Raw genomic sequence first — 20742 nt, 5'->3', positions numbered from 1 at the left:
AAACAATGAAAAATTTATCAAGATTCTTAAAAAGAGCCTTGGGCAGCCCTCTTGTAATTGCTTTTCTCTAGGAATTCTTTTTGAGGGTTTTTAGTTAGGTTCCATCTATATATATGTATATAGTGCTAAATTTTTCTTCAAGACTTTTTCTCCTCTATATGAAAAATAAGTATTTACTTTCTGATTTCTTTTTTAAAAGTTTTCCAGTGAGTTTTATCGGTGCAATATTTTTATTTTGTTTTTTGGGGGATCACCCAGTGGAAGGACTTAGATATATTCTGTGTGTCCAAAGAAGGAAGGGAAGTTAGGTACTGTGTTGGTGCTTTAGAGCCAGTTCCTGGTTGGTTGTAAAGCAGAGGGGATTTCCAGGGTGTGTAAGTGGAGATGAACTTGAACTGAAAGCAGAATTTAAAAAAAAAAAGTGGTTAGCAGCATCTCCGAGGTGCAGGATCCAAGCCATGTTATTGCCTTTCCTTTCCTGATTTGTTTCTTCTTAATTTAGGAGCAAGATTCTGCAATGAAAAATATGTCTTTCTGCCTTTCTCTTAGCTACTCTCTGTAGGTCTGTCAGGATGATAGGAAAGGAGAGTGGGATTAAAAAGAATATAGCTTTTTTTCTGTCTAGAAGTTTAATTTAAAATAAAATTAATTCTAATTCTAAAGATCTCCTTTTCCCTAACCCAGGCAAGATTTAAGAAACAATTTTATACTTGTGAGTAAATTCCGTTCTGAGTATTTAGTATGAAAAACCTACTTGGAAACATACCTAGCTGCTAGAGAACATGTGCCTTTAACTCATTATCCTAGGTTGAGAATTCTTTAGTGAAACAATTTCAGTCCTTTGTATAGTTGATATTTGTATTTCAAGACAAAAATAGATTATCTTCTGCCTTCTTCTTCCCCACTCCTCTTCTTCTTTCTCTCTCTTTTCTCTTTCTAGCTGTATAATTTTCCATTGTGTAGAATGACCAAAATTTATTTGTTCAGTCTTCTATTAATGGATATTTAGGTTGCTTTAAGTCTTTTACTGTTACAAAAATGCCACAGTGAATCATCGTATACATTTGTAATGTCTCATATATTCTGAGAGAGCAGTAAAGTAGACCCCTGCAAATTGAATTGTTAGGGCATCAGAGATGTATCGATTTTGCTTGGCCTTCATGGAAATTCTATCAGTATTCATATACACCGATCAGCAAAGTATGAGAAATCTTGTGTTCCAGTGTGTCATCAAACATTTTGATCTTTGCCTATCTGAAGTAAAAAATGGAATCTCATTATAGGGTTAATTTACATTTTTCTTTTTTTTCTCCCCCAAGGAAAGTCATTTTTCTAGTGGAAGTGAGTAAAGTCACTACATTAACTGCTTTTCTAGAACAGTGTAAATAACAACGTATACACATCTTAAATTTGGCAGGTCATTTTTATGTAACAGAGAAATAAATAAATTAAAATTGAATACTTTAACCCAACATTTGGTATCGACAAATCTGTAGTGTCTGCATATGAAGGACTGCACGGCCTGATTTGTAAAACATCCTCAATGTCTTGGTGTTTGGGCTAAAAATATTTAGAATATTAAATGTTTCCTTTTGCTTAAAGGAATACAGTATAATCACCATCAAGCTGCTATCGTAACTCATTTTCAGCGGGGGTAAAGTGACCATCTGGCCCATGGCAAAAGTTGCATATATCACAGTTCTCTCAGGCTGAAACCTTATGTTTATAAGATCTCATGTTTATAAGCTACAATCCACTGACTAAGCTGTCAGTCCCTCACAGTTTTTTAGAAAAATACCTACATTTTTCCTTACGGATGTCAAAATATTGCACCATCATTTGTTTAAAAAGAAAAAAAAAAAGGATGCTTCACATTCATACCATGAAGTTATTAGGAAAATTACTCTTGTAAGTAAACTAAATAAAGAAAAAATACACTTCAAAGGTACGTGGATTTTTGTTTGCTTTACAATACTTTACAAAGTGCAGAGAAATCCTAGGGAAAAAACTACTCCCTATAACATAGTTTTAATTACAGCAGCTTTTGCATAGCAATACTTAGAGGAAGTTGGACACTTCTGTTTCCTCAGGAAGAGGAGGATGAAAGAGGATCTTCCAATTCATATTTTTTTGTGGAGGGGGGTGGCATAAGTCTGCTTTTTTCAGGAATGGTTGCTGATGCCAAATCTCCGTTAAGTGTACATGTCTCTTTTTCACCTTCACCTGGGGACATTTTTTTCATTGCTCTTAGAGAGAGAGGAAGGAACGGAGAGAGAGAAACGTCGATAGGAGAAAGAAGCATCCATTGGTTGCCTCCCTAGGCACCCAGACGGGATCAAACAGGCAACCCAGACATGTGCCCCTACTGGGAATCGAACCTGCAATATTTCCACTGATAAGGGGGATCCTCCAACCAACTGAGCCACGCTGGCAGGGCAAGGTGTTTCTTGAACAGTGAGAAGGCCCATCTGAGTCTTTAAAAAGATTATCATTACAAGAATCTGTATCTGAGTGGGTTCTTGGGTGTCACTGACCCAGTCGGTGAGGTGTAGACACTGGTTTTCTTACAATCTCTGCTCCTCTCTGAACTGCAAGAACCAGAGTGACTGACAAAACGCTTCAGCGTTTGAACAAGAGAAGGTGACACAGGAGAAACTAAGGGATCCATATGGGACAGCTGAAACATTTCAGGTTCAAACTTGGCATTTGCTATATTCACACATTCCTCAAGTGTTGTCATGAACATATTACTTGTGGCACTAAGTAGCAAAGAGGCTTCAATCATGTTCTGTCTGCTGGGAGGTGAGTGATTCTCATCATGGTGAACAAATTCTTGAATGGTATGAACTTGGTTGCTGTATTAAAGGTCACAGTAGAACTTGCTTCTCCTGGTAGATGCTGCGCCTTTAGGAACCGACCATGAAGGTTCTCTTCGCCACTGCCCTGATTGTGGGCTCTGTTCCTGCTGTTGCCAGGATGCTCTACAGCCGATGAGAAGAAGAAGGGGCCCAAAGTCACCGTCAAAGGTGTGCTTTGACCTGCGATGGAGATGAAGATAGAGGCCAGGTGGTCATAGGTCTCTTTGGAAAGACTGTTATAAAAACCGGATAATTTTTTGGCCTTAGCTAGAGGAGAGAGAGGATTTGTCTACAAAAACAGCAGATTCCATCATGTGATCAAGGACTTAATGATCCAGGGGTGAGGCTTCACTGGGGGAGATGGCACTGGAGGTAAGAGCATCTACTGTGAACACTTCCCCGACGAGAACTTCAACCTAAAACACTATGGGCCCAGCTGGGTGAGCATGGCCAGTGCCGGCAAAGACACCAGTGGTCCCCAATTCTTTATCACAATGGTCAACACAGCCTGGCTGGGTGGCGAGCACGTAGTGTTTGGCCAAGTTCTAGAGGACACGAAGGTGGTACGGAAGGTGGAGAGCACCAAGGCGGATGGTCAGGACAAGCCCTGAAGGATGTGATCATTGTAGACTGGCAAGGTCAAGGTGGAAAAGCCCTTTGTCATTGCCAAGAAGAAGGGCCTCGGGCCCTAGCGCTGACATCTGACAGAGTGGACCCCTCCCCTCACATTCCGTAGTACCAGTTTTGTAACAAAGTCCTACCGACTCTGACCAATTAAAGAAAGGGAGGTGGTTTTTTTAATAAAAAATAAAAATAAAGGTCACAGTAGAGGTGAAGTTCAGACATTTTGGTTTCAAAGATTCACTAGTTTCACTTACTTCTTTTTCTTTTTCAGCCCTAGTGTCAAACGGTCTTTAGAGCTCCCCAGAGCAGTAGTTACCTCTGTCTTTCAGCTGCAGCCACTGCCTTCATCTAGAAATGCTACTCTCCCGGAGTGATTAATCCCATTCTTGTCTTGTATGCTGAATGAACTTCAATTTCACAAACTACCAACTTTGTGCTTACTTTACTGTCTTTGTCAACATCGTGTTGTGAATCATAGTGGGACAGGATTCCATTATCTAAAACAAACCAACGAGGCTTCCAACCTGCGAGATAGGTGAACCACTTGTGCAGAACCACCCCTTCCATGCTTCGGAGCCTGGTGCTGGCCACTGTGATGGGGTAAGATCGGAGCCTGGACAGCTGCACCTGGCCCCCACCCCACCCCCGGGCCCTTGCGCGGCCAGCCCCAGCCAGCACCAAGCCTCCTCAGCCTGTGTCTGCTGCCTGTATGTGGGCTGCTGCCACTGCGTGGAGCTTGGGGACCACAAGGTGCAGGCCGAGACATCCTGGGGCGAACCTCGGTGGTAGTGGCAGCAGCAGCGGCAGCAGCGACAGAGACAACCAAAAAAATTTAACTGTGGCTGCAGCTGTCCTCCCTCGTGCGTTTATGCGCTCCTGCTGCTCACTTCCGCCCCAGGACCCCCTCCTTGTCTGCCTGCCTTCCTCCTGGACTTCCTGTTTGTTTTCTTATTTTTCTTAATGAGTAAGCCAAGTATCTTTTCATAGGTCTAAAACCAATTTCTTTTTGGCGAACTGCTTGCGTCTGTCTTGCCCATTTTTTTATTTGCCTAAGTTATTGGGGGTTTTGTTGTTGTTGATTTGTAGGAGCTCTTTATTTGAAAAAGTATGATTTGGATTACAATTTTTTTGAGGCCTTTTTTTAAGTATGATTTTTTTTTCCTGTACACTGTTTTTTGGTTTTCAAATGATCTTTTATTGAAATGTTTTCCTTTGTAGTTCTTAAATAGCCAGGCATTCCACTGCACCACTGTTGTCATCTGTGATGTCGTGAGGGTGGCAGCCATCCACACTGCAGCCCACAGACTGGGCTGTCCCAGGATCTCTTTACTGGTTCCAGAGAGTTCTCTAGCTGGAGATCGGTGCTGCATTCTTTGGGCAGTGTTGACAGTCTCATCGAAAGTGATATTTCCACTGTGCTTAATGGTTTTTTGTTTTGTTTTGTTTTGTGTTTTTGTTTTGTTTTGTTTTGCTTCTTCCTCCTGGTGGTTCTTTGAGGGCTGTGATGATCAGAGCAGAGGCAGAAGCCAGTACCTCAACCTGAGCCTGTCTGTTCTGAATGGTCAGTTTCACTGTCATCCTCAGAACTTGCCAATCACCAGTTGCTTTGTCAACATCATCACCAATCCCTTTTGGAGACAGATCCAGGGGGCTGACCTTGGGGGTGAGGGCAGATGTGGCACTGACTTCCTCCCTGGTGCACCTCAGGTATATGACTTTGATCTTGTTGAGGTCAAACTTTGGGGGCATGGTGGAGGCGGCTGGTGTCGGGTAAACCAGGATTTGGGAGGACTGAAGAAAGTTGCACTTTTGCCCTCTCCTAGCCTCCTCTGTGCACGTTTTTAAATAGGCAAATCTATCAAACATTTTTCTTATGGCCCCTGGGTTTCATACTTAGGTCTTTTGCATTACAAGATTATTAAAAACGAACACACACACACACACACACACAAACCTCCCTTTTCCTTCTACTTTTCCTTTACATTTTTTATTCATTTGGAATTACTTTCTGATTTAAATGAGGTATGTAGTTCCATCTTGATTTCCACCCCCCCAGCTAATTACCATCTTTTCCTGCACCACATTGGGTGCCACTTTTAGCATATATCAAATTACCATTTATTCTGGGGTCTGTTTCTGAACTTTTTTTTCACATCCATTAATCTCTGTACATGATCACACAATTTTGATTATGTATTATAGATTTATTATATGTCTTAATATATGGTAAGGCTAATCCTTAGAACTGGGGTTCTGGCCCCTTAATAAACTTTCAAGTGGTAAATATTATAGACATCTGATGAAATATATTAATAATGTTCCTGGGCAAATATTTTGTACATATAGCAGAGTCCCATTACCAGTGGTTTTAAACATTTTAAGATTTGATTTATTTATTTTTAGAAAGAGGGGAAGGGAAGGAGAAAGAGAGGGAAAGAAACATCATTGTGTGATTGCCTCTCACGTGCCCCCTACTGGGGAACTGGCCCACAACCCGGGCATGTGTCCTGCCTGGGAATCAAACCGGTGACCCTTTGGTTTGTAGGCCAGTGCTCAATCCACTGAGCCACACCAGCCAGGGCTGCTTTTAAATACTTTTTGACTCAAGTACAAAATAATTTTATATAACATTTTATAACTGAAAAAAAATTACATACAAAATATTACATGCTTTTACTATATGTATTACACTCTATTTTAATTGTTAACTTTCCCCCAATGTTCTGGTTGCAAACTATTACATTGATTTCCTGACCCAGTAAATGGCTCGTGACCTGCAGTTGAAAAACACCTAATTAGACTTTTACTCAGGTAAAATCCCAATACTCCTTATTAGGCTTTTGGGAGGAGGGAAGCAGAAGAATGAGGGATATCTTTTCCTAAATAAATTAAGGAGACCACATCAAAGCAAGTAGGATTTCTCAACAAAAGGACTACTGAAGGGCATTTGCATTTCTTTGTTCACAATTACCCTAAAAGGAAGGGCAGTAGTCTTGATTGGCATGCCTTTCTTAAGAATGCAGGCAACAACTTATTAATATTTGCTGTGCAGGAAGAAGGAAAAACTGTTACAAGACGTGTCAAGAGGTCCAGGTCCTTCTGAATACTGCTCCACCATCTTCAAACATAGTTGTCCGGTTGTGATCTGGCTTTGGGGCTCCCAGCTTGGTTTATAGTGGGACAATGAGGTGACAGATTTCTAGGCTCATATCCTAAGCCTACCTACCACTTACTAGTTATGTGATTTACTTAAGTTCTCTGTACTTTAGTCTCCTAATCTCTCCAAGTGGGGAGAATGCTCATATCTACCTCATACCATTGAATAAGAGTTAATATGTGGAAGCACTGAGAATTTTTGTTTTTCCATGTTTTTGTGATCTGCATGGCATATGGAAAACACCATAGAAGTCTTTGTGTTATTATTATTTGGCCTGTATGTACACAGGATTTTTCTTCTTCAAGTTCACAATGAAATATCTAGGGGAAGGGGACTGTGTGGATTTTTTCATTGTTTCCCTGAATCTCATGAGCCCTTAGATGTTTTTATCATAGGAAAGTGCTTTTTTAAAAAATTTTGTTTGTTTTCTTCTGTTTTTGCTGATTAGCTCTCATCTTTTTGTTCTGATTTATTCTTTGGGAACATCCCTGTGAAGCTTAAGTTGGAGCTGTATTCTCTGGCCTTTTATAGCATTCTTTCTCATAACATTCTCTTTTTGTTCTTTCCCTCTGAGTTCCAATAGAATTTGTCAAAGTTTGTGCTGCATTTCACAATAATCCATGGTCTCTAGTGTATTACTTCCAATGAAGATTTTAATTCTGCTGTTGTGTTTTGTTTTGTCTTACATTTACATTTTATTTTTGCCATATCCCTTTGCATCTCTTGCTCTTCTCTCCTAAAAGCTCATTGCTCACTCGTAATAGATAAAACTGAGTTTGTGCTTTTATGGTAAGAAGACAATAACAAAGTATGTCCTCTGCCTATTCCGTAAGTTTTGGGTGTTTCCCAGGGCTTCTTTCCTCCTCTCTACTCACTCTCCCTGTCCATTTTCGCCTGCTCCTTTGGTTTTCTCCACCACCTGCACGCCAGTGATACCCAGATCTGTATAGCTCCAGCCCTCGCACTCGTTGAATCCCATACTTCCATCTTCCCGAATAACTTTCTTTCAGTGACAGGATAAGAGTAGTAAACTATTTTATTCTTTGTCTGAAAATGTGTACTTGAATGATTGTTTAACTATATAAATTTTAGTATTTTCCCTCGGCCCTTTGAAAATAGTATTCATTGTCTTCTGGCCTCTATTTTAGTTGCAGTTGAGAAGTTTGCTTTCAGTCCAATTTTTGTTCCATTGTCGATATCCCTATTCTCCTCGTTGCTCTTAAGATTTTTTTCTTCACTTCTGCTGCTTCACCACGGCGTGTATGTATGAACGTATTTATTTTTCCTTCTTAGGATTTGCTTTGCTTCCTGACTCTAAGGTTTCACATCTTGAAATAATTCCAAATAATTATCAGCCCATATATCTTCAAATATTGCTTCTCCTGAAATTGCTATTAGACTTAATAGTAATTACTGTTAGACCTGCTGAGCCCTTTCCCACTCCCCTCCTTGTCTCTCACTGTCCCCCTCACGTTTCATCTCTGTCTCCCCAAACTGCATCTGGTTAACTTCCTCAGATCTGTCCTCTAGTTTACTATTTCTCACTTCAGATGTGTCTATTCTCTACCCGTTCATTTAGGGGTATTTCCCCTATTGTTTCAATAATTAACAGGCCATAAAATTAACCTATTTTAAGCGTCTAGTTCAATGATTTTGAGTAAAGTTATACGCTTGTGTGACCATTACCACAGTTCAACTTTAGAATGCTTCTGTCACCCCCAGAAGTTTCATCATGCCCTTTGGAGGTCCATCCCTGCTCCTGTCGCTCGCTACAGCAACCACTGATCTCTGGCTCTGTAGTTTTGTCTTTACTTAAAAATTCATGTAAATAGAACATATAATCTGTAATTGTTGTCTTCTTTCATTTAACAGGATGTTATTTGTTTTTACAATATGTTAGATTTAGTTTGAAATATGTTGTTGAGTTTGTGTTGTTACATGTATCAGTAGTTTGTTTCTGAGTAGTGTCCCAGTGTATGAATGGACCACAGTCTGTTTATTCACCAGATATTGGACATTTGGATTTTCCCTCGATTCATTTACTTTTATTTTAGAGTTTTAATTTTAGAACTTCTTCAGATTTTCCTCTTCAGTTTTTCATGGTCTCTGTCTTTTCTTACAGTTCTGATTGTTCTTTTCCATTTAAATTATTGTTACAGACTTACGTTATATTGTTTCCTTGATTTTTCTTTTAGCCTTTATCTTGAATTCTTTTGGCTCTAATCCTTCTGTTGTGGCAGAGGACTGTCACACATGATGGATTGTTTACTCTTGTTTTGTAATTTTAAATTGGTGAGTGCAATTTTAGAAGGGCTTGTTCTTTCTACGAGAATCCCTTTGATGCCTGAATTGTTGATAGTATCTCTCTAGAAAGGTTTTGTGTTTGCTTCTGCCAAGTGCCCAAGAGATAGTACTAGACCAGAATCAGTTTTTATGTAATTTTTTGGTGGAGTGTGATGATTTTGTATCACAGTTTGTCTAAATTTGTACTCCAAACCCATTTAAGACATAAACCTGAAGTTTCTCATTCTTAAGGAATTTTTTTTTTCCTACTTAGACCCCTAGAAGAACTAGAGAAGCTGGTATGTTGTGTTTTGCACAGTACACATCAATGTGCTTATTTGCAAAGGCTCCTCATTTATTCAGGAGTTCACTTCTAATTTCTCCCCTCATTTGGGCCCTGGTTTGATAGTTCTCCAGTTCCCATGGGGGTGCCAAAGGCCAAATGTCTGTTTGCTAATAACCATCCCATTTTTCCTCTTTACTTCTGATTTTCAGATCTGAATTCATCTCTGGCACTTGGAGATTTATTTTTCTCTTTTTTGCAAGTTCGGCCACGCATTAAGTCTTTTTGTTGTATTTCATACAGCCTTTTTAGGTAATTGTATCAGGAAGGTTTTTTTGTTTGTCTGTTTTCATCTTACTGGAATCAGGAAACTTAGATAAGATTATAAGTATTTTAAAATAGGATAGTACACTATAGTAATTATAACCATAGTTACTAAATGAAAAAAATCTCCTAAAACATAGCTTGCTATTAAATGAGTATAATCTTTCTTAGATTATTAGTTGTTGGATTGCGGTGACATTTTCCAGACACGTGACTTTATTTTTCCTGGGCGACATTAAGGCAGTCATGTTAGTGTTCTTTTTATTTAGGAATTATTTGGATCCCTGGTTTGAAGAAGGCTCACAAATTTGGCCATTAGATGAAGAGATGCATTTTTTTATTGTTGTTCCCAAGTTAAAAGAAGTGCTTCCAACCAAAATAGCTGGTAATCCCCTATTATTCCATATTCACTACGATGAATGTCCGTTGTTTTAATAGCCCTTTGCTTTGGAAAATATGTAGTATCTGATTTTTTTCAGTACATTGAGTATAATTAACATGTTAAAAATCACTGTTTCTTTTATGACATGAAGTTTTGAGTGTACATTATTATAGTCTTCCTATTTCTCCTTGGTTTCTGTTCTAGAATAGGACATGAACTAAATAAAGTAAATGAGAGATCTGTTTTGAATTTCTTGGTGAGATTTGTATCAAAGTCTGAGAACAGAAGTAAACTATCATACACATGTGGACCATCATTCCAAAAAAAATTTAAGCATTTTAACCTCTTAAATGGAAAAGTTAAAAAAGTTTTAATGGCTTTTTTTCATATCATTTGTTGAGAAAAATCAGTTGCTTAACCTGTTTGCTTGCTCATCCATGATGTAGGAGGAGTAATAAATACAAGAGTCAAGTTCTACTGCCATGTATGTTGTTAGAGTGACTTCGAATTGCGAAGCCAGCTCTTTGATGGCAGGTGCCAGATCACCTCTGTTCTGGAGCTCACGTGTCATCTGTAGTTACATAGCTGTGCCATTCTTTATTTCTCTTTCTTACTGCACATCTTTGGGTCATTTTGCTACTCATTTGTGATTAAGTAATAACCACAAAACAACAGGAAGTTGAATAAGGTAGCAAATTGAAAACTCTTGATTAACTTTTAGAATTAATTTTACATATATTTTACTCTTTCCCATATCGTGGTAATAAGCAAGAGTTGACTTCCATAAAGACTTTATACTTATTCTTTGAGCCTCCAGATTGCCTAGTTGTTGCCTAACGCCTCAACCACGCGAAGCTCTTTGGTGTTTAGTAAGGGCCCTGGCAGTTCTTTCCTCTGCCTGGGAGACCCTTCCCCCAAAGGGTATGCTCCCTCACTTCATTCAGGTCTGTTCAAACGTCACCTCATTAGAAAGGCCTTTTCCTTTCACCGCATCTAAAATGGAGAGGGGTTCAGGAGAATGCTGCTAATATCTACTCTGCTTAATTTTTCCTCAAGGCACTTTTCTCTCTCTGAAATTAATTATCTATTTTGTTGCCTTGGTTTTGCTTGTCTCCTCCACTAACATGTAAATTCCTTGAGGGCAGGGCATTTGTTTAAACTGTTTTGTTCCTAGGAATTAGAACGTCACTCGGCACGTAACAAGTGCTGCACGTAACAGGTGCGTAATGAACATCTGTTGACTGACCAAGTACGTGTATTACAAACTGATGGCCTAAGGGTAGAATCGAGCCCATGTGTTTTTGTTGTTGTTGGAACTTCTTTGTGTTTTACTCTCATAAAAAAGTCATATGACATATTTCAGAATGCCAGAGTTTTCACTTTCCTTGAAAATCAAATCTGCTAGCCCCGGGTCTTTATTTTTGTGTGGTGACAGTTCGCTGGATTGAGCTCTGGGTGGCTTCGATTTTAAGGGAAACTACATTCTCCAGTTGTCACAGTCTCCACCTGTTTCTGTCAAATATTAGAAAATGACACTGTGCCATTTACTATTTATCATTTTGCCTGTTTTCTTATGTTTTCTTAGACTTGGCCCATCTTATTTATGTCACCTGCCTGGTCTCTGTAAAGCACTTAAATTAACAACCTGTGTTGTAAGTCGCAGTATTTACAATTTCTGTGAAGTTATACATCCATGCAAAACTAGTACACAAATGTTTATAGGAGAACTATTCATAATAGCAAAAAAATGGAAATAACCTAACTGCCCTTAAATGGGTATATGGATAAAAAGCGATATATCCATACAATGGAATATTATTTTAAAAAATAAATTAATTAAAAATAAAAATAAAAAGGAATGAAGTCTGATTTATGCTACAACATGGATTGAACCTTAAAAACATTGTCCAGAGTGAAAGAAGTCAACCACAGAAAACCATGCATTTGTGTTCCTCAGCTTATATGAAATGTCCAGAATAGGTAAATCTGTAGAGACAGAAAGTAGACTAGTAGTTGCTGTATGGTAGGGTGGTAGGTGGGAGATCGGCTGCTAATGAGGATAAAGTTCTGCTAAGGAGGGACAAGAGTGTTCTAAAAATAGATTGTGGCGATGTTGCAAAACCTGTGAGCTGAATTGTACACTTCAAACAAGTTAATTGAATGGTATTTGAGTTGTATCTCAATAAAATTGTTTTTTAAGAACTTCTTTTATTAATAGTCAAGAAAAAATTATCAAAGAATTGGTGAATTTTCCTATGCCATATCATTACCCAGTCTGTAATCAAGCACAATCCCAGCAGTAGCCCTACAAAGAAATAATCGTTTTTCGTTTAAATTTACCCTCCATTAAAACAACTGAGCTTGCAGATTTGTGATGCCCTATGCCAAAGTTAGTTCGCTGTCTCAGAAGGTCAGCTCTTTCTCTGTCATGCCTTTTCAGCATGATTCAGGGGCTTTTGACTCTAGTGACAGAAATTTGTGTCATTTGAAAGTGTGCATTTTAGAGACCCACTGGAAGGATTATGAAGAATCCCAGAGTAATTATACACTTAGTAATGGAGCTTTAATAATGGAGGGGAAAACCTAACCTGACATCTTGGAATTTGCTGTCTATTAGAAGACGTGGATCAGGAGAATAATCTTTGAGGGTTTGTTTTTTTTTTTTAAACGTCCTGAGATTACATAGAGGCTCCCGTGACTCACCTTTGAAACAAACCATCTCAAGTGTACCCTTTTCCATTCTGTGATTTTAAGGGATTTCCAAGTGTTGTTAACATACAATATCAGACCCGGAAGGGGGTTTTATAAGTTATCTAGTTTAACTCCTGATTTTTACAGATGTCCATTTTACCAGTAATACTGAAATACCTTAGTTTGTCATTATTTCTGAGGTGAATGTAATGTCGTACTAAGAGTAACACTAAAATGATAAATTGGAAATGTAGTAGGAAATCTTGTTCATGTTAATTATTAGTGAAACCTGAATTTTAGAAATTTAATGCACTTTTTTCATTTCCCTTGATTCAGAGTAAAACAAAAAATGGTCATATTATATTAAACTGTTTTAGTCTCCTTAATAGATTTCCATTTATAAAAAATAGTATCCCTATTCTAACCAATATTTAGTTAGTTTTGATATTAACTGGAACTTTCTAAACATTTGTAGGAAATATATTTGAGTAGAGAAATTTTAAAACAACGTGTTTTGCTGAATAGAAGGGAAAGAGGTTGGTCCCACACAACTAGAGTTGGTGAGGATAGAAAAAGTCAAATGAGAAATAAAAGCATGCATGTGGATCAATGATTATATTAAAGATGAAATATGTATAGTGTTAGGATTTTCTTTTTTTGTTTGATCAGTTTTATTAAGGTATAATTTATGTATACTAAAATTTGCCATTGTAAAATTCAGTGAGTTTTGAGAAATGTAGGAAATTGTATAAAAACCTCCATAATCAAGATTTGGTATAATTATCTCCAAAAGTTCCCTTGTGTTTATTGCAGTCACTTCCCTCTCCCCACTTCCTGGAACTATTAATTTGCTTTCTGTTGGTATGGTTTTTCCTGTAAATTTCATGTAAGTGGAAATCATGCAGTATGCAAGTTGTTTTTTATATCAACCTTTTTTCACTTAGCATAATACTTTTGAGATTCATCCATGTTGTTGTATGTATCAATAATTTCTTTTTATTGTTGAATAGGGTTCTCTTGTCTGGATATGCCACCTTTTTTCCCATTAATTTCCAGGTAATGGACATTTGAATTGTTTCTAGTTTTCAGCAGTTAGGAATAAAGTCATTATTAACATTTGTGTATAAGTCTTTTCATTTCTCTTTTATAAATAACCAGAAGGAGGATTGCTGAGTTGTAAGATAAATATGTATGCTAAACTTTAAAAGAAGCTTGCCAAATTGTTTTCCAAAGTGTTTATACCATTTTTCCATTCCTACCAGCAATGTGTGAAAGTTGCAGTTGCTCCACGTACTTGTTATGGGCAGTCTTTTTCATTTTAGCCTTTTAGTGGGTGTATAATCATATCTCACTGTGATTTTAAATTTGCATTACCCTAATGACTAATTATATTGAATATCTTCATCTTTGTAACAGTGATACAATAATACTATCTAATCCATAGTTGATGCTCAGGTGTGTCACTTGTCGCAATTAAGTCCTTTATAAGCTTTTCCTTTTCCCAATCCAGTCCAGGATCATGCTTGGGGTTTAGCTGTCTTGTGTCCTTGGCCTCTTTTAATTCGCAACAAAAAGCTCAGGTTTTTTCATTTTGTTTTTGTCTGGCTTGGACCTCTACTTTAAAAAAAATGCAAACTATAGGCTTATTATTTTGCAAAGTGTCCCTCTGTTTGAGAAATGCTTTATCTTTGTTTCCTTATGAATAGTTTCAGGTTATGAATTTTTGGCAAAAACATCACAGAAATGCTGCTATGTCCTTCTCAGCAGCTTCATATCAAGAGGCACACTATATGAATATTAGTGATGACTTTATGTGTTGCCCAAGACATTTTTTGCTGATCCTTATGTGAAGAATTTGCCTGTCTTCTTCATAGTTTTGTCTTTTGGGTTTAGATTTATGATCTATTTCAAAGTAATTTTTGAGTGTGATCTGAGACAAGGATTGCAGTTAATTTTTTCCCCAAGTTTTTCTCTAGTTACTTTTCTTGTTTTTCTGTTTCCTATGTCTTTGACTCTGCACTTTGTTTTTCTACTTTCTTTGAAATTTAATTCTTCTTTTTCTAGCTTAAGGTGAAAACTCAGATCAATGAATTTAGACCTTTCTTTTCGTATAAGTATTTAAAGCTATGCATTTCCCTCTTAAGTATTGCTGTAATGCATAATATGAATTTTGATGTATAATCTTTTATTATCACTTAGCTCAAAATATTTTCTAGTATCGCATTGGGGAGAAAATGCAGACAACTGTAACTGAACAACAATAAAGTAATTTAAAAAAATTAAAAACAATATTTTCTAATATCCTGTATAATTTCTGTTTAGACCCATAGATTATTTAGAAGTATGATTAGAAATGTTTTGGACATTTATAGATATGTTTCTGCTGTTGATTTCTGATATAATTGTGTGTGTGATTAGCAAACATATTCTTTCATATTTTACTGTTTTGAAATATTGAATATTTGAGACTTATTTTATGGCCCAGAGCTTGTGGGTGTGTTGGTGTTCCATGTGTACTTGAAAAGAATAAATATTCTGCCATTGTTGGGTATAGAATTCTTCAGATACCAATGAAGTCAAAGTAGTGTAGTTTATGTCTTCTCTATCCTTACTGGTTTTTATCTACTTGTTCTATCATTAAGGAGAGAGGAGTGTTGAAATTTCCCATCTATAATTGTAGCCTTAGTTGTTCCTCCTTTTAGTTCTGTCAAGTTTTGCTTCATGTATTTCAAAGTTCTGTTCTTACATATGAGTGTGACTTCCTGGTGTATTGATCTTATCATTATAAAGTGTCCATTTTTACTTTTTGTAATACTCCTTTTCTTGAAGCCTATTTTGTCTAACATTAACGTTGCCACCCTGACTGTCTTAAGCTTACTGATACATATTTTCTCCCTACTTTTCACTATAGATACAGCTTCTCTATGTCTTTATATCTAATAGTATCATTACTATCGTTACTATCATGTGGGTCAGTTTAGCAGCCTGGCTAGCTGCTTACAGATCAAATGAAATAGTATGGGAAAGTACTCTGTGAGGTGTAAAGCACTATGAGATTAGAAGGTGTGTCAGATAATTATATGCAGCTGCATCTATTAGGCTGGCTTTTTCAGATTTCATTTGGAAAGTACAGTATCTTTGTGTGTGTGCGTTTTTAAGAAACAAGTATTTTGAATTGTGAAAACAATAATAAAAGTCATGGCAGTATGTTTATAATAAAGTCCTTCCTATGTTCTTATTAATGTTTTGTCTGATTTTTCCGTTTTTAGGAACTTCAGAGGTTTCAGAACTTTGTGAAATACTGTCCTCCTTTTGATATTGTCATTGATGGGCTCAATGTTGCCAAAATGTTTCCTAAAGCTCGTGAGTCTCAAGTTGTAAGTACAAGTTTAATTGTTATTCCAAATCTCTAGAAAATATTGCACCCATTTGTGATCTTCCTTGGAACTCATAGCTCCCCATTTTTCTTTCCTTTAAAAATAAGGTGCTGTGGCACCTTTAACAGTGAGTGGCTCTTACAGGCTGGGCAAGAATGAGAGATTAAAAAGTCCATTTTTTAAGAGTAAAAGGTAAAAGTAGTGGTAGGTGCCTATGATTTCCCTGGTTGATATTTTGTTCTTTGTCTCTCTATTTGCCAAAATCTGCTAGAATCTTTCAAAATGTTCATATTTTCCTTCTGTGACACCAGGGGACATGTAAGCCTTAGCTAATTTTTTTCTGTGCCTCTACTCTCTCTTTGGTGTTACTCTGTCATTTCCCTGTGGGTCACATTCCTCCCTCTATTTGAAAATCATCAGCATATACTACCAAGAAATACAATCATTTATTACTCGCATCTGTTTTTTCAAACATAGCATGTTTGTAAATTAACCTAAGCAGTTTTTTGTAAGGTAATCATTTGTTCAATCAGTTTGTAAATGTTGTAGTCTTTCTAAAAGGAATATCATGATTTTTTATAGCAATAGTGAGCAATTATTTTAATTTTCATTTTACAGTTTAGAAAATAAGAATTTGAGACTAATTTGTATAGTAACTCCTTAGGAGCAGTCATGACATCAACATTAGGTTGTAGAGGACTCCAGGGTTTTGGGCTTGTAACTGTTATCGCTGGCCATCTGTGGCCATTCTCGTGTAGTTAAACTGTTGTTTCTTTAAAATTGCTGCCAACTTAAAAGCCTTTTCTCAGAGATTCTACTAGTCCAATTTTGTCATTTGTACTCAGAAAAGCTCACAAGTACTAACAAAAGACAGGGTCAATTTACAGAAATTTCTTTATATGCCTTTTCTTTATGTTCATGCATACCTTTTTATGGTCAAGTAATATGTACTTCTTAATCCTTTATTTAAAAAAGAAAAACAAAGCAAGTGGAAAATGTTTTGTCTCTTAGGTACTTGAAGGGGTCTTTGAGGCAGCAATATTGACAAAGGCAAAGCCAAAAAAGGAAACATGAAATTATCACTAATGCTTAGTAGAGCTCATAATCAGTGGGGCTCATTCTAAAAAGTTCCTCATCTCATCTAGTCTGCTAAATGGACACATATCATCACGATGGAACTGAAATGCCAGAATCTCCATGTCCAAATCTGTAACCCAAGGAGAAATAGAAAGTGTCATATTTGTTTACCTTTCATTTGACTTTCAACTTTACACAAAGCACTGAAAATTGGCTTGCCAGAAATATATAGCCTGAATTGGGCTAACTTTGGGGGGAAAAGTAAAATGTTGAAGATGATGTAGTGGGCACGTCCCCTGGCATTATGGAAGGAAAATGTGCACAATTTTGAAAGATTCTAGCAGATTTTGGCAAATAGACAAAGAACAAAACACCAACCAGGGAAATCATAGGCATCTACCACTACTTTTAGCTTTTACTCTTAAAGAATTTTATGCTGGCAATAGGTCATGTGACAAAAACATAATTATCATTACCCAACTCTTTAGAGCACTGCTATATATTTTTTAAGATTTTATTTATTTTTAGAGAGAGGGGAGTAGAGGAAGAGAAATATCAGTGTGATAGAGGAACATCAAATCAGTTGCCTCTCACATGCCCCCACCTGGGGACCTGGCCCGTGCAACCCAGGCGTGTGCCCTGACAGGGAGTAGAACCAGTGACCTCTTGGTTCTCAGGGTGGCACTCAGCCCGCTCAGCCACACCAGCTAGGACTAGGGCACTGCTATCTCGTGGCAGTGCATTGAGGTTATATTTGGGAAACCTTAATTCAGACTCAGTTTAGAGACACCACCTGAGAAAGAAAGTAGGAAATAAACTTCCTTCTAAAGTTTTTTCTCAAATACCTATAGCTAGAGATTTGTAAAAATAATAAATAATAATAAAGACATATTTTCCATAGGCTCCCCCTTTTTAAAACTTTTTTTGGATAAATCTAAGGCCTTTTGTGGCTTAGTTTCCTTTTTTTTTTTAACACTTTCTAGTTTGTTAGAAGTGGCTTGTCACTTTTTCTGTTAGTCTTTTAAAGAGCATCTTCATTTGGAAGTTAAGAATGGGGATTCTGGAGCCAGACCCTTTGAATTCCAATACTGGCTATGCCAGTTAATAGCTTTCATAGTTTGAGCAAGTTACGCTTTTTGTGCCTTAGTTCCCCAGCCTGTAAGAAAGAGATAATAGTAGTACTTGTCTTATAAAGATGTTGTGAAAAGTAAAGCAGGATCTGGGCCAAGCATCCACTACATCCAAGCATTCAGTGAGAGTGGGGAGATATTGGAGGGTTTGATCAAAACCAGTGCACTTTAAGAATAAGTAGAGACTTCTGGCCAAGATGGAGGTGTAGGTAAAGACGCTTCACCTCTGTGCACAATCACAGCAAAAAATTACAACTAAACTACAAAACAAATTTCACCCAGATTCATCACAAAATTAAGCTGTGTGGAAGTCCGACAACCAAGGATTTAAAGAAACCATGTTCATCCAGATGGGTAGGGCGGGCAGAGGAGTGGAGAGGCACAGAGAAGCAGTGCAACTGGTGATCCCACATTCAGATGTGGTGGGTAAAAATCAGGAGGGATACCTTGGGAGGGAGCCATCCCAGCCCCAGGTACCGGCACCAGGAAGATAAGTCCCCATAACTTCTGGCTGCAAAAACCAGTGGGGATTGGGGCAGCAGAAGAAACTGTGTGATTCTCAAGAAACTTCTCTTAAGGGCCTGCAATGAACTTAGCACTCATGCAGACCCACCCCCTCTGGGATTTAGCACCAGGGCAATGGCTGGAAGGGAACAAGTGGCATACAGGGAAATGGGGAGAAAGTAAAATGACTGGCAAGGGGGTGAGTGCCAGGGAGACAGCTCCCTCTTGGGCAAACTCCAGAGTCCAAGCAGTGGCATTGTCCTCTCTCTGAGCCCTCCCCCACATGGAGCCACAAAGTGGTGAAATGGGTTGGCCCACCCTGGCGACTACCTAAGGCTCTGCCCCACACATTTTACAGGTGCCTTTTCTACAATAGGCCATGCTACTAAGATAGGGAGTCAAAGCAGCTGTGCCTAATACACAAAAACAAACACAGGGAGGCTGCCAAATTGAGGAGACAAAGAAACATGGCCCAAATGAAAGAACAAAACAAAACTCCAGGAAAAGAACTAAATGAAATGGAGGTAAGTAACCTATCAGATGCAGAGTTCAAAATACTGTTTATCAGGATGCTCAAAGAAATCATTGGGTACTGAACAGCATAAAAAAGACCCAGGCAGAATTGAAGGTTTCATTAAGTGAAATAAAGAAAAATCCATAGGGAACCAACAATGGAAGGGATGAAGCCAAGTTTCAAATCAACGATTTGGAACATAAGGAAGAAAAAAGCATTCAATCAGAACAGCAAGAAGGAAAAATAATTCAAAAAATGAGAATAGAATAAGGATCCTCTGGAACATCTCCAGACGTACCAACATCTGAATCTTAGGGGTACCAGAAGAAGAAGAGCAAGAAATTGAAAACCTAGTTGACCAAATAATGAAAGAAAACTTCCCTAATTTGGTGAAGGAAATAGACATATAAGTCCAGGAAGCCCAGAGAGTCCCAAACAAGTTGGACCTAAATAGGACTACATCAAGGCACATCATAATTAAAATGCCAACATTTCAAGGTAAAGAGAGAATCTTAACAGCAGTAAGAGAAAAGCAGAGTTACCTTCAAAGGAGTTCCCATAAGACTGTCAGCAGATTTCTTAAAAGAAACTTTGCAGGCTGGAAGGGACTGGCAAGAAGTATTCAAAGTCATGAAAAGCAAGGACCTCCAACCTAGATTACTCTATCCAGTAAAGCTATTATTTAGAATTGAAGGGCACATAAAATACTTCCTGGATGAGGTAAAGTTAAAGGAGTTCATCATCACCAAGCCCTTATTATGTGAAATGTTAAAAGGAACTATATAAAAGAAGATTAAAACTATAACCAATAAATGGCAACAAATGCACAACTGTCAACAATTGAATCTAAAAAATAATTGAGGCAAACAAGCAGAACAGGAACAGAATCATAGATATGGAGATCAGTAAGAGGGTTATCAGCTGGGAGGGGCAAGGGGGAAGATGGGGGGAAAGGGGCAGGGATTAAGAAGTACATATTGGTAGGGACGAAATAGACAGGGGAATGAATGTTAAGAACAGTATTAAGAATTGGAGTGGCCTATGAACTTATCACATAACCCATGGACATGCAGTATGGGGGAAATTGCTTGGAGGTAATGGGGATACTGGGCAGAGGAGGGCAAGGAGGGAAAAATTGGGACAATGGTAATACCATAATCAATAAAATATATTTTAAGAAAAGATGTGAAAAGTGAATGAGGTAATGCATGTAAGCTTGGTGCATAGTAAGTACTTAATAAGTGTAACTGTTATTGTAATTATTATTGAAATGAACTTCCCAAATGGAACCATAATTCCTGCTTTCAACAGACACTTACTTCTCAGATTAAGACTTTTGTCCTGCCCTGACTGGTGTGGGTCAGTGGACTGGGTGTTATCCACAAAGTGAAGAGTTGTTGGTGTGATTCCTGGTCAGGGCTCATGCCTGGGTTGCTGGCCAGGCCCCTGGTTGGGGGTGTGCCAGAGGCAACTAATTGATGTTCCTCTCTCTCCCTTTCTCCCTCCCTTACCCTCTCTCTAAAAATAAATAAATAATA

At 37.9% G+C, this 20742-nt stretch overlaps 1 protein-coding gene and 1 pseudogene across 3 annotated transcripts in view; one reads left to right on the top strand and one right to left on the bottom strand.

The window, feature by feature from the left end:
• The window catches only part of PRORP (protein only RNase P catalytic subunit), a 154042-nt gene that overhangs the window by 44661 nt on the left and 88639 nt on the right, over nucleotides 1–20742 (top strand). For all 3 annotated transcript variants that reach the window (XM_024551316.4, XM_024551315.4, XM_045188072.3), the window contains exon 5: nucleotides 15872–15979. In XM_024551316.4, coding sequence (XP_024407084.2) covers nucleotides 15872–15979 — 108 coding nt within the window. The remainder of the gene's footprint in view (nucleotides 1–15871; nucleotides 15980–20742) is intronic.
• On the bottom strand, nucleotides 1464–4049 carry LOC112296523 (pleckstrin homology domain-containing family A member 3-like; annotated as a pseudogene).

This window comes from Desmodus rotundus, chromosome 7 (genome assembly GCF_022682495.2).
Source record: "Desmodus rotundus isolate HL8 chromosome 7, HLdesRot8A.1, whole genome shotgun sequence".
NCBI classification, from domain to species: Eukaryota; Metazoa; Chordata; class Mammalia; order Chiroptera; family Phyllostomidae; genus Desmodus; species Desmodus rotundus.
This window is presented reverse-complemented; position numbering and strand designations above follow the sequence as displayed.